This window comes from Oncorhynchus gorbuscha, linkage group LG14 (assembly GCF_021184085.1).
Source record: "Oncorhynchus gorbuscha isolate QuinsamMale2020 ecotype Even-year linkage group LG14, OgorEven_v1.0, whole genome shotgun sequence".
NCBI lineage: Eukaryota > Metazoa > Chordata > Actinopteri > Salmoniformes > Salmonidae > Oncorhynchus > Oncorhynchus gorbuscha.
The window spans coordinates 10,622,848-10,635,383 of NC_060186.1; the positions used below are offsets into that span (position 1 = coordinate 10,622,848).

At 42.0% G+C, this 12,536-nt stretch overlaps 1 protein-coding gene across 1 annotated transcript; it reads left to right on the plus strand.

Annotated features, from left to right (window-relative positions):
• Positions 1–308: 308 nt before the first annotated feature.
• On the plus strand, positions 309–11,946 carry LOC123994415 (sodium-coupled neutral amino acid transporter 2-like). Its single transcript, XM_046296950.1, has 15 exons — positions 309–623; positions 1,839–1,964; positions 2,149–2,230; positions 2,342–2,457; positions 5,471–5,637; positions 6,032–6,107; positions 6,750–6,832; positions 7,293–7,351; positions 7,885–8,055; positions 8,209–8,288; positions 8,523–8,623; positions 9,234–9,358; positions 9,516–9,660; positions 9,785–9,882; positions 10,045–11,946. Exons 2-15 carry the CDS (start codon positions 1,840–1,842, stop codon positions 10,147–10,149), a joined length of 1,533 nt encoding a protein of 510 aa, XP_046152906.1. The 5' UTR covers positions 309–623; position 1,839; the 3' UTR covers positions 10,150–11,946.
• The last annotated feature ends 590 nt before the right edge of the window (positions 11,947–12,536 follow it).

A 12,536-nucleotide genomic window follows, 5' to 3' on the forward strand; every position in this document is an offset into this window, starting at 1 on the left:
ATGTTGGCCTAGACTACTATGGGCTATAGTTTAAAGTATAGACTATTGGCTAGGCTATTTATTGTATGCTCAGTGCAACACACAGAACAAAACTAATGAAGACATAGTGATCCAAATATTGCACAAGATTGCACATTGTGAAGAGCATTCTGAACCACCCCCTTTACTGGACCGTGTGTTTGTACACAAACAGCGTCATTCATTCTGGTGTGTGTAAAGTCTATGCCTGTCACGAAGGCAAAAGGCCACTCCCCTTCCTCCTCGAGCTGATGCAATGCTGGATAGATATAAAGGTGCAGACAAACCCCTCCTCGTTTAGAACAACGTAAATTCAAGTTGCGCATCACATCATTGGCAATTTCATTCATATAACATCTTAAAATTGAGCTTTTAAGCTATTATTATACAAGTGTATCCACATTTTAAGTTATTTTCCTATTTAATTGGGACAATTTCATTGTATCTGAAGTACATTTATTGTTGCTGATAATTGGGAATTTAAAACCTCAATGATAAATAGTTTTTAGTAGAATATTGGAGACATTCAATGGTGAAGGAATTGTTTAAAATAAATTGCTAAGGATCGCCACTTTTTCATAGGGATTTTATTCGTCTTCTCAAAGGTAAGATTCTGTCTGCGCTGCATCTTTTACTGTCTACCAGGAAATATGCTGGGTTACCTGGTGTAGGCTAATTATCTTGTAATTCTCTATTTATACATTGTAATTTACAATTCTATAGGCCTATGAAATTGATGTATTCTGTGTTGTAAGTAATTAAGTCTATTCTATTGGAAAATTGGTGAAATAATTAGCCCATATATTGTGTATTGAAATAGCGGGCCGATGTATATAATCTCTTGCATGTTATTTCCCTGGTCAATTAGTCAAGATCAGTTAGGCGCAAAGATAAAATGTATTAGGTCATATCTCTTTATTTCTATATTCTTTATAATATTTATGATGCTATGCTATAGGCCTAGGCTACACAGCGCAATGGGCCAGACTCGCAAGGATATAAATAAATATCACTGATGCTGTAGGCTAGTGGGCTACATTCTTTCTAGAGGAATGTCGGGGCGGTAACCAAGGAAGGAATGTAATGGATTTGATGGTTGAGTCTTTTCACTTATTTGGGATACTTGTAAATAAGAGACATCAACGCCCAAGAAATTATGCAACCCAAATGAATGACTGTAAGCTACAGTTGAGGATATCTAAAACAGATATAGGACTACAGCTCTGCGCAAAATGGTGCCAGTCCATAATAGACAAGCACGTGCCTTTGTTTCCGTCAGTCAGTCATGGAAGAAATCTTATTAAATGGAGCCCAAAATCGAATTATTGAAAAGTCCCATGTCTAAAATGTTTTAGATTAGGCTGTGCTCTATCATTTAAAACCCTAAACTAATAACATGATCTCACATTCTGTTTGAATAAACGGTATTTGCTAGTTACATATATCGGCCGATGATAATGGCAATTCTTCTTATTTAACACGTTGAAATTGGAGATGAAACGACTTGCGCAATGCTTTTGTCATTCATATTGTGTATGTGACGCTGCGCTGATGTGGATAGACGCGGATGCCGGGCGGCTGGTATTTTTCCACTGGCTTCTGGGATGAGTCAACCCCCCTTCGTCTGGTCACATGACTTCAGATTTATGAGGTAGCTGCAGCGCAATGAGTAGCCTCGTCTCTCCCTTTCCAATATTGATTATTCGACGTCCCTGGTAGAACTCACGGTTCAATAAAAAAAGAGAGTGGGAATGGTGCAGGCAAGAAGTTCACAAATGAACACAAATTGCTTCAAGGTTTTCCGTTTCTTTATTTTACAGCATGAAACAGGCCACTGCAAAGACAGAGATGAGCCGCTTCAGCATTTCCCCTGATGAGGATAGCAGTGTCAGTTCCAATAGTCATGAATACAGTTCCTGTCCAACCAAGAAGGTTCCCATTGACAGGTGAGGCACTGCAGCCTGCTGGGTCTGAAGATGCTCTGCAGTAGACCTATGCCTTGTGTTTCTAACCGCAGAAATGTCATCAAGTTGCATATTTTTGTAGAACTTGTATTATGTTGGTTTTAACGGCTGAATTGGAATGGGATTAATCCATTAAATAAATGCTTTATGTGTGTTTGATTTCCAGTCAATATCCCGATATGGATGCAGAGAGTCAAAACTTCCTTCCAGACTACCACCTGGACAAGAAGAAGTATGAAACAGATTATGTAAGTGCTGGACTGATAACATATAGGTTACCCAATTTGAGGCTTATGGTTTACTATGTTTTTATTTGAGTTTTTTTTCTTACTGAGTATATTTTCCTTTATTCTCAACAGCATCCAGGCACCGCCTCTTTCGGGATGTCAGTCTTCAACCTGGGCAATGCTATTATGGGCAGTGGCATCCTTGGTCTCTCCTATGCCATGGCCAACACTGGCATTGCACTCTTTGTGTGAGTACTGTTCTAGTGTTCCTGTATGCCAGTGTCAGACTTGGGTTTCAATGAAATCAATTGCAGATTATTTCTACATCTGCATTGCTTGTTGTTAGGGGTTTTAGGCTGGGTTTCTGTATAAGCACTTAGTGACATCTGCTGATGTCAAAAGGGCGTTCTAAATAAAAACTGTAAACTGTACTGCGGGGTCAATCAACGTTCACACTGTGTCATCCTATGGCAATGTCTGCAGCTTGCAAGGTGTGACGAAGAGATAGTGGTGTCTGTTTTAAAGAGGTTAACACCAATGATATATCCCAGGATTGCTGATGCTATGTATTGGCCAATGAGAGGCTTTGAAGCCACCAGTCGGCCATATTGGCAGTCCCCAGAAAGAGTAGTCCTCCATAGGAATGAATGGAATTCTACAGTATTTCAATACAATTTTTCAAGGACAAAATGACATGTATTTTGTTGTTGTAGTGGGGACAGTAACATTAGTACCATTCTACTTTAAGGAAAAACATTGTATATATATTTTTTGTGCTTTTTTTAATGTTTAACTCAAATAATATACTTTCAATTATGCATTTAGGTGTCTGTTAAGTCAATAAATGTGGCAAAAACAAATGTACACATTAATACATGTATTTTATATGATAGCTTCCAAAATATTTTTTACAATGGTGGGAGGGTGCCAAGATGAAGGCGCAGTAGCATCAAAACAGCACCCCCTGTCTGTCAACTAGTGTATATATAAATAATTGGAATGAAAATACACATCCACAATTGAAATGGAGCTCAGCTTTATGAATCTGGGGAGTAGGTAGTAGGAATTAGGAGCGGCAGGTAGCCTAGCGGTTAATCGGGTTGTGCCAATAACCCAAAGTGGTCTTGTTTGAATCCCTTGGGTGAAGAATCTGTCGATGTGCTCTTGAGCAAGACCCTTAACCCAAATTGCTCCTGTAAGTCGCTTTGGATAAGAGTGTCCGCTAAATAACTAAAATGTAAGTCAACATCACATTGAATAGAATATAATATAGAATATCACTGTATGTTGCTAGTGTAGAAGATAGTATGTGGAACTCTCTGAGTCTGAATGCACTCCGTCATATCAGAGGCAATACAGCACATTCTAAACTTAGCAGTGTGATATACCACCAGGTAGAGCACAACAAGGTCACACATCTCAATATCTACCAATGTGAGGCATAGATACTGTACATACAACCTGAGCACAGCATTTCTCCATAGTCTACTGGAGATGTGTTCTTGTCTAAGACAGGGCATTGGATAACCCTGAAGGGAGTTCGAGTAGGCTGGTGAGACAGCCTACAGAGATCAAAGCTTATGCTACCGCAGGGCACGTTCTCCATAGTCTACTGGAGATGTGTTCTTGTCTAAGACAGGGCATTGGATAACCCAGTAGGCTGGTGAGACAGCCCAGAGTGTTTACAAACAGTGGGCAGTGTTTACAAACAGTGGGCATATGAGTGTGAGCGCTGGGGTTGGGTGTGTGGCGCACGAGCATCGGGGCCTTTCATTTGGGCCAGTCACTCGAAGCCGGGGGGAAGCCGCTTAGCAGCGCTAATCTTTCTGCATTGGGGCAAGAGTTATATAAAGTGTAAGGTACGGTAAACAGGCCTCACATGAGATCATGAATGGAGCCCCCTGCCCCCCCGCCATTCCAGTAGAGTCTTCTTCTCTCCATTACACTCATTACAAGTCATTTCAACCAACGTTTAACCAAAATCCAATGACATTACATTCTTTGTTGATTTCACGTTGAATTCACGTTAGTTGACAAATCAACCAAATTTAAATCAAAACTAGACGTTGAAATAGTGTCTGTGCCCAGTGGGTAGCCAGTCTGAAGGGCCACTTCCTCCAACAGCTTATGAATATGAATTATGAATATAATACCTCTGATTATTTGTGTAGCGTTGTGAAGTAGGAGAAATTCTGTAAAATATATAAACCATACTGAAAAAAACCTGGGCACTCAATGCAAAACCCTTTATTCATTTGGCTTATGCATTTCCCCCAACATACCATCTTCAGGGTATAAAATCATTTGTGTATTTTCACAAAGGCCTCCGTTTAAAAAAAAATCTTTGTTTGCTAAAGGTTTCCACACCATGGGACTTGCAAACACTTCACCGCTGGGTAGATTCAGTATTTACAGAGTGAAAACAATTACCTTGAGGTCATCTAAGGTATATTTGGTGAGTCAGTGAAGTGCATATGATGTGATAAAGTGTAGACTAAACTATTATGGGCAGAAGTGTAAACGGTGACAAGTAGCTGAGTTGAGTAATCGTCTCTATACCACTGTGTTGTGGTTCTGAAGTTGTGTGTGTGAGTGAAATTATTTTCACAAGGTCTTCATAATGTGACCATCGCTTATATCGCTTAGAGATCATTTCTCTCAGTGGCACAATTGCTACTATTAATAAAGTGAGACAGTTTTAGCTCTGCACGGCTTGGCTGCTAGATACAATATCCTTACCTGGAGCCCATTGTCCAAATCCCATCCCTGTATCTGGATTGTGCATAGCTGTGTTGCATCAAAACTGTCCCCATGACAAGGTCTTTGCAGATCACCTCACAGACAGAACCTATTGATCCCTGTGTTTGGGTGCTACAGTACAGTAGAGAAGTCGCTTGTATGTCACTTCCCCAGCCTCAACATGGTCAACATGAGATGTGTCCTTGCGATGGTCAAAACACATTTTCCATGTGAATTTTAGCTTTGCGTTGACCTTTGGCATTTTTTGTCTCCACGTTCAGATGGAACCATCGGGAGATCAAGTCAAAATAATGTGTTTGAATTGGGACTGGTGAAATGCACCGAATGGACACAAAGCTTGCACTTATCCAATGTGCACTTATCAGTAGTCAACCGGGTTACAGTGTGTCAGTGTGGTTAATTCCAGTCGATAATAGTCCTTACCAGTCTTGCAGGCAATAGCAGTCCTTTGGCCTGGTTCCGTACCTTACTCATGATACAATGTTCCTCTTCTCTCCACAGAATTCTCCTGGTGGCTGTGTCCATCTTCTCCCTGTACTCTGTGCACTTGCTTCTAAAGACAGCCAATGAAGGAGGGTCGCTGGTCTATGAACAGCTGGGTTACAAGGCCTTCGGCATGCCCGGCAAACTGGCTGCATCCATCTCCATCACCATGCAGAACATCGGAGGTGAGAACTAAGGACACTTCAATGATCATTCAGAAAGACCGATAAAAGTCAGGGAGACGGTCAACTCCTAGTGGATCAATGAGACTATGTGGAAAAAAGTCCAAAGTCTAAATGCCAGTGGTCACACACAGAAAAGGAAGAGCAGCCCATTTCCCATAAACCAAATGGTTCTGTAAATGTTTCCAATAAATATTTGCACGGGTACTAGACTTTCCAATGGAACAAACATCCCTTCTGCGAACCAACAGGCCTATTCATCCTTAGTTAGTGCTTCTGGAACCATTTATGTCTCAGAGATGTCTGTTTTGGAACAAAATACAGGCCTGTTTTGATGCGAAGTCGTTGATTCACAATATGACTTTGACTAACCGTGACTTTGCTTTTACCTTTGCAGCCATGTCCAGCTACCTCTACATTGTGAAGTACGAGCTGCCGATCGTTATCCAAGCCTTCGTGGGAGCTACCAACGGGTACGCAGCTTTGTCTCTAGATTCTGTGTGTCGGTTGGTGTGTGTGTGTGTGTCTTTTAGTCTGCTGTTAGAGTTTGGTTTGACAAATGGCCCATGGTTGATTTTGAGAGGTCGACCCCCGATGTGAAGCAGTGACTTTGGTGTCATTCAAAATGGCGGCGGGTTGTTTTTGAGTGCTGCGCTGGGAAGATGTGAAGAGGCCTCTTTGTCCCTCTCAGCAGAGAGAGAGGGGAGGGAGGTGGGACGGTGTGTTGTCGGCAGCCGTTCAAAGGGTCCTTTTAGAAGAGTCAGTGCTGCACAGAGACAGACCTCTGGATGAGCTCATTCAGACCAACCAACTGGCCCATCAAACATTCATGTAGTGTTGCCAACATGTAGCTAGACCACCCTAAGAGCAGGCTGCTATTTCAGTGTTCATTGCAGACATTCTGACATGTTTGTATTTTACAACACCAGTCAAACGGGAAATGAACGATACAAAAGTTTTGATATAGGTAATTTTTTTTCACAAAAGCTAGATAAATGCTGGGATATGAATGTGTGTAAGTGTGTGTGGGTGTAACTGCGTGTTATTATATTAAACTGTGTGGTGATATGTGTGTACAGTGTATGACGAGGTCTTGTCTCTCCTGTGCGTTCCAGAGAGTGGTATGTGAACGGGGACTATCTTGTGATCTTGGTGTCAGTTGTCATCATCCTGCCCCTCTCACTTCTCAGGAACCTTGGTAAGACACAATACAGAGTGTGGCACTTTACCTAGTGTGTGTGTGTGTGTGTGTGTGTGTGTGTGTGTGTGTGTGTGTGTGTGTGTGTGTGTGTGTGTGTGTGTGTGTGTGTGTGTGTGTGTGTGTGTGTGTGTGTGTGTGTGTGTGTGTGTGTGTGTGTGTGTGTGTGTTGTGAAATGCAGCACTTGTGTAAAATGTTGTGAAAGGGCAGGGGATGGTGACGCACTGTGGCAACGTATGTGTGTAGTAGAGGCCAGAACAGTTTGTTTACATTAGATTCCTTTTTGACTGATAAAGTTAATATATTGCCTTCGAAGATTACATTATTATTCATTGTAATATGGTTTTAATATATGTTATAACAGGGATATTACACAGTTGTTAGTATATTTACTATCTTACATTTCCACAGTATATGAAGTACTCAATAGTTTTTTCTCTCTCCGTTACCTTACTTCAGGTTACCTTGGTTACACAAGTGGTTTCTCCCTGCTTTGCATGGTGTTCTTCCTGATTGTGGTGAGTCAACATCCTAAACTACTCCGCTGTTGTGGTCTTTACAGTTCAGGTTATTGTAGTGAATGGCTCACCTACAGATATGATATCTTAATTTTATCACTCTGTTGTCGAAGATAATGTTCCTGCACAGTAGGAAATGCAAATTGTACTGTATTTAAGGTTTAAAGCGGCTTCTAAGGTTTGTAATTTCCACTTTAATACTGTCAATCTTGATTGTATCAACCAGATCTCCATTTATTATAATCCACATCGAAATGAAAAATTCCTGTCGCTGCAGGACTATTTTCATCCAGTGAGAAACTGGTCAAATGAAGATAGAACACCTGAATAACTGACACATTGGTTTACAATTCTGACCTGCTCACACTAGCCGGACCATGAGCAAGCATTTCAAATGACCCCTCTATTGTACGTTGCTTTCTAAAAGTAATGCGTTTTAATCTGTAGTAGTTATATCGCCAATTAGCAACGTATGTAGCCAATAGTCTGTACCTTTTGTATGGGAGTCTAAATGGGCTTGGTTGCTTTTCCAGGTGATCTATAAGAAGTTCCAGATCCCATGCCCTTTCATCCCTAACATGGACGTGATACTGAACGAGACTGTTAGCAAGGTCCTGAACAACACAATGGGCTTCCTCAACACCACCGCCGGTGTCTACAACGAGGACGTCTGCACACCCAAATACTTTGTCTTCAACTCTCAGGTGAGAAATGGACAGATATGTTGAGTGGTAAATCGATAAATAGAAAGAGAACTACTTAATGGATGTCCAAGTGCTTTCGTACCTGTATTAGGTATTTTTTGTGTCTGTGCATGTGTCAAATGTCTAACAGTCTTGTCTAACTCTCTCCTTCAGACTGTGTATGCTGTTCCTATCCTGACATTCGCCTTTGTCTGCCACCCCGCCGTCCTGCCCATGTACGAGGAGCTTAAAGAGTGAGTCTATCGCTGTTTACCCAGCTGCCACACACACACACACACACACACACACACACACACACACACACACACACACACACACACACACACACACACACACACACACACACACACACACACACACACACACACACACACACACACACACAGTTTATATCTGAAGTACCTGTGAAGGAAGACAGAAAAAAGAACAGTGGTTCTGTGTTGTCTAAACCTCCTCTTCTTTCCCAGTCGTTCCCGTAGAAAGATGCAGGGCGTGGCCAACGTGTCTTTCCTGGCCATGTTCATCATGTACCTGCTGGCTGCTCTCTTCGGATATCTGACCTTCAACGGTGAGCCGCCCTCCTTAGAGACATATTCATCCATTTAACAGTCAGATACAAAACTAGTTTGAGAAGGAAACAGTCCGTTTTGGGCTCATTACAACCAGTTGTTATGCAAGTACTGTCCCCCATGAGAAAACAAGACACAGAATCATCTGTCCAATAGACCAATGATCCTGTATATTTGTTACGGGCAAGGACATCGCAGCAGGTGTCCAGCCATGTTCCAGACTTCTCTAAAAGTATGGCTACGCATTGGCCCTTGTTAGCAAGGACGACATGACGAAAATGAATGAACGAGGGTGCGAAGGTTACGCACAACCTCAAATAATCTTAGCTGTATTCCAATTGACCTCCCAATCTCAGTTTGATTTGGCTGGACATGTAACAAGCAGGTTACAAAGACAATTCTGAACGAACACCAACATTGAGTGAATGTTGACCGTAGGGGTTATTATAGAGCATTGCTGACCAGGGTTCGATACCCAGTTGGTCACACATGGGCCCTGTGTCTGGATATCTGAATATTTGAAAGGTGTGGAAAGGAATTGAATATGTGGCTTTATAAGTGAAAGGAAACAAGCATACATTAAATGACCGTATTGGATTGGCTTTACAGTGCATGTGGAGTCCGAACTTCTGCACACCTACTCCAAGGTCTACAAGTCTGACGTGATCCTACTCATCGTTCGTCTGGCCGTGCTGACAGCTGTCACCCTGACTGTCCCTGTGGTGCTGTTTCCCGTAAGCCCCACATCTATCTATCTGTCTGGCTGGCAGCTTGTCTCTCTGTCCATCCAGCTGTCCTTCTATCCATCCATCCAAAACTTGTGAGCGTTGTCAAGTCCGGTATTGCCACCATGTTGACCTTGGTCCCCCATCTCTGTCCGTCTTTTCGTAGATCCGCACATCAGTCAACCAGCTGCTGTGTGCCTCCAAGGAGTTCAGCTGGATCCGCCACACCATCATCACCATGGTTCTGCTGGCCAGCACAAACTGTCTGGTCATCTTCGTCCCCTCCATCAGAGACATCTTCGGCTTCATCGGTGAGTGAATGTGTTCAGTTGGTCAGGTGCATTTCTAGAAGTTGAACAGCACAGATTCCAGAAGTTGTAATAGAGAAAGAAAAGAGGTGAACATCCCCACTGAGCCTGTCATCTTCCTCTTCAGGTGCATCTGCGGCAGCCATGTTGATCTTCATCCTGCCCTCGGCCTTCTATATCAAACTGGTCAAGAAGGAGCCCATGAAGTCTGTGCAGAAAATCGGAGTAAGAAACCATCCCGCTCATTTTTAGTCCATGCAATTGATGTGTTTGTGGGTGTTGTAGTCTGTGACTCCTGGCAAGGAGCATCAATCCTATAGTGGAGAAGAAAGCCTTGATGTGTTTGTTGTGCTAAGCCCGACCGTCTTGTCCTCCGTCTCTCTCCAGGCATCCATTTTCCTGTGCAGTGGTTTCTTTGTCATGATCGGCAGCTTGACCCTCATCACCCTTGACTGGATCAACAACGCCTCACAAGCCGCCAATGGACACTAGGATACCTCATCCACCAGGGGGGGCACCACACCATCCGCAGCTCAGCCGCTAAACATCTGACCGCTAAGACTGCTACCCAAGAAGAAGAATATGACCTCACATACAACAATGTTCGGCTTTGAACTCTAAGCAAGAGACTATACCATTCCAATGAGAATGTACGGAACTTTGTACAGTATGCAGTTAAGCCACACAGGTGGTGATTATCTTTTTTCCTTTCGTTGTGCTTTCTTTGTTTCGTTTCCCATTTTGGACGTTTTCTCTTTTGTTATTCTGGTACATTTGAAACATTTGATGGTGCCTCAAACAGGGATGGTGTAGTTGTAGAGTTCCACTGCAGCTCATATTCAGGTACTGCGTGTGAGCTCAGCTTTTTGGGCACGGCGACAACTTTTCTCAACCAGGGCCGCACGCAACCGCGGACATCCTGGAATCGCAGAAATCATTAGAGGTGAAGAACGTGACAGCAGACTCTACTCGAGGTGAATAATTTAGTGTTCAACTTCTTTTCTTTCTTTTTTTTTAAACATTGCCAAAAAAGGTATTTGTAATATGTGTTTCTATATTTAAAAAGCACTTAATGTTCAGCACACTCGTGACGAAATTGTCTGTTCACGGACTACTAGACCGCTTATCAGTATTTGTACCAAGGCTGTGTGACCTAGCTAGTGGTGTCGGCTTAACTTGTAAAATGCTTAGTATGAATCAACGAAACCTGCCTTCTCAAAACCCCACACTGGAAGTTGCAAAATATCTCTTTTAAAGAAATGTATTACGCATTGTAATGTATTGAAGACCTTGTTCAAATCTAGCACAGCGATGATACTACTGCTTGTAGATGGGGCATGCTCCCTGTCAAATCCCTCGGATGCTAAGGGGAGGGGGACGTTACACTTTTTCTTTACGGAAGAAAATCTTGAATTTGACCACATGCGTGGTTGTAATGTACCTGTTTAACTTGCTAAAATAGTTTGTTTTATGACGGTTTTGAGACCGCATATAACCAAACGTCACATCAACGTTACATAATGGCTTCCATGCAGAACTGAGGGAAGGCGGAGGAATGTCGTGTGAGCTGCTCAGTGTCTGTCAAAATGTCAGTGTTTTTCTAACGGTTGGCAGCTTCTCCTTATTAAACATAACCGTAGGTACAAAAAGTTACGAAATGATTGATAAGGATAGTGTAGAGTTGGCTTGTCGCCTCGTCACAAACACGAGGCGAGTGGCTCACTGCTTCCAATGTTAACCTCACACATCATCCAAACTGTTATTGTCCTGCGATTATTTATGGAAGAACATGAAATCAATGTAATTTTATCTATTTTACTATATTTATATATTGTACATATATATATATATCTATGAGTTAAACTACTGTATATATGCTATGTTTTGTTTAACCTTCTATTGGCATTTCACTAAACTATAAAAAATTGCTGGTGAATTTGGTCTTTATCAATTTACCCCCCCTATGATTCAGTATGGAGCTGTTCACTTTCATTTCTGGAACCATAGTGAGAGAGTTTTCCCTCTTCCACTTGCTGTAATTCTGAAAGACCATGTTTAAAGTGGAACCTACCAAAGCATAGTGGCAGTGGTCTTTGTGTAACACACTTCTATTTGTGACCCTGATAACCTGTTCTCTCATGCTTTATGCACGTCTTGGTTAGAGAGTATGTGAGCCATCTCTTGACCTCGGGAGCAGAGGGCATCGCCCACCAGTGTTACACTCTTGTTTCAATGAAACACTATGTACATCATGTAATTATTGTCAAAATAAAGTGAAAGATAACCCCACACATTGTCAGGTCTTTGTGTCAGTTCTATTTTGCAGACCAGCTGATTGTGGTGTGGTTTTGCAGGGAGCCCACCGTATGTTGGGAAAGTGATGGCAACTCCTGAGACAAAGAACTGGAACCCCCTATATTTTGATTAATAAACTGCACAAGAACAACACGATTTCAGGAGAGAATATTACATTGTCTAAATATTGTGGTGGGAAACGTTGCATGAATTGGATGTATAGTCCAGAATCAAAAGTCCACAAGTGTTTGGACAGTGAAGTAGAACTCCAGCAATTTGAGATCAAATGATGAATATGAGGTGACAGGAGGACACAACCTTATTCTAGGTGTGCTGTTGATTGGATTTGAACAGCCAAATATGTATAAGACACATCTTTACTCTGCCTTGCTGAAATAAATAAAAGCACAACTCAATGGACCGAACTATGCAAACGGCCTCGTTAACCATGTTTCCATCCACGCTATGAAGAAAGAAAATCACGACAGCTGTGATGGAAACAAGAAGTTTCAATACAATTTTATAAATGTTGAGAGATCATTTGTTAGTTCGACATAGTGGAATCTTTTTGTGACTTTAAATTG

Bases quoted from the DNA above. Each gene is read 5' to 3' on its own strand.
- LOC123994415 (XM_046296950.1), top strand. From the start codon at position 1,840: ATGAAACAGGCCACTGCAAAGACAGAGATGAGCCGCTTCAGCATTTCC. The intron at 1,965-2,148 runs GTGAGGCACTGC...TTTGATTTCCAG, and splicing joins AAGAAGGTTCCCATTGACAG to TCAATATCCCGATATGGATG. The intron at 9,883-10,044 runs GTAAGAAACCAT...GTCTCTCTCCAG, and splicing joins AGTCTGTGCAGAAAATCGGA to GCATCCATTTTCCTGTGCAG.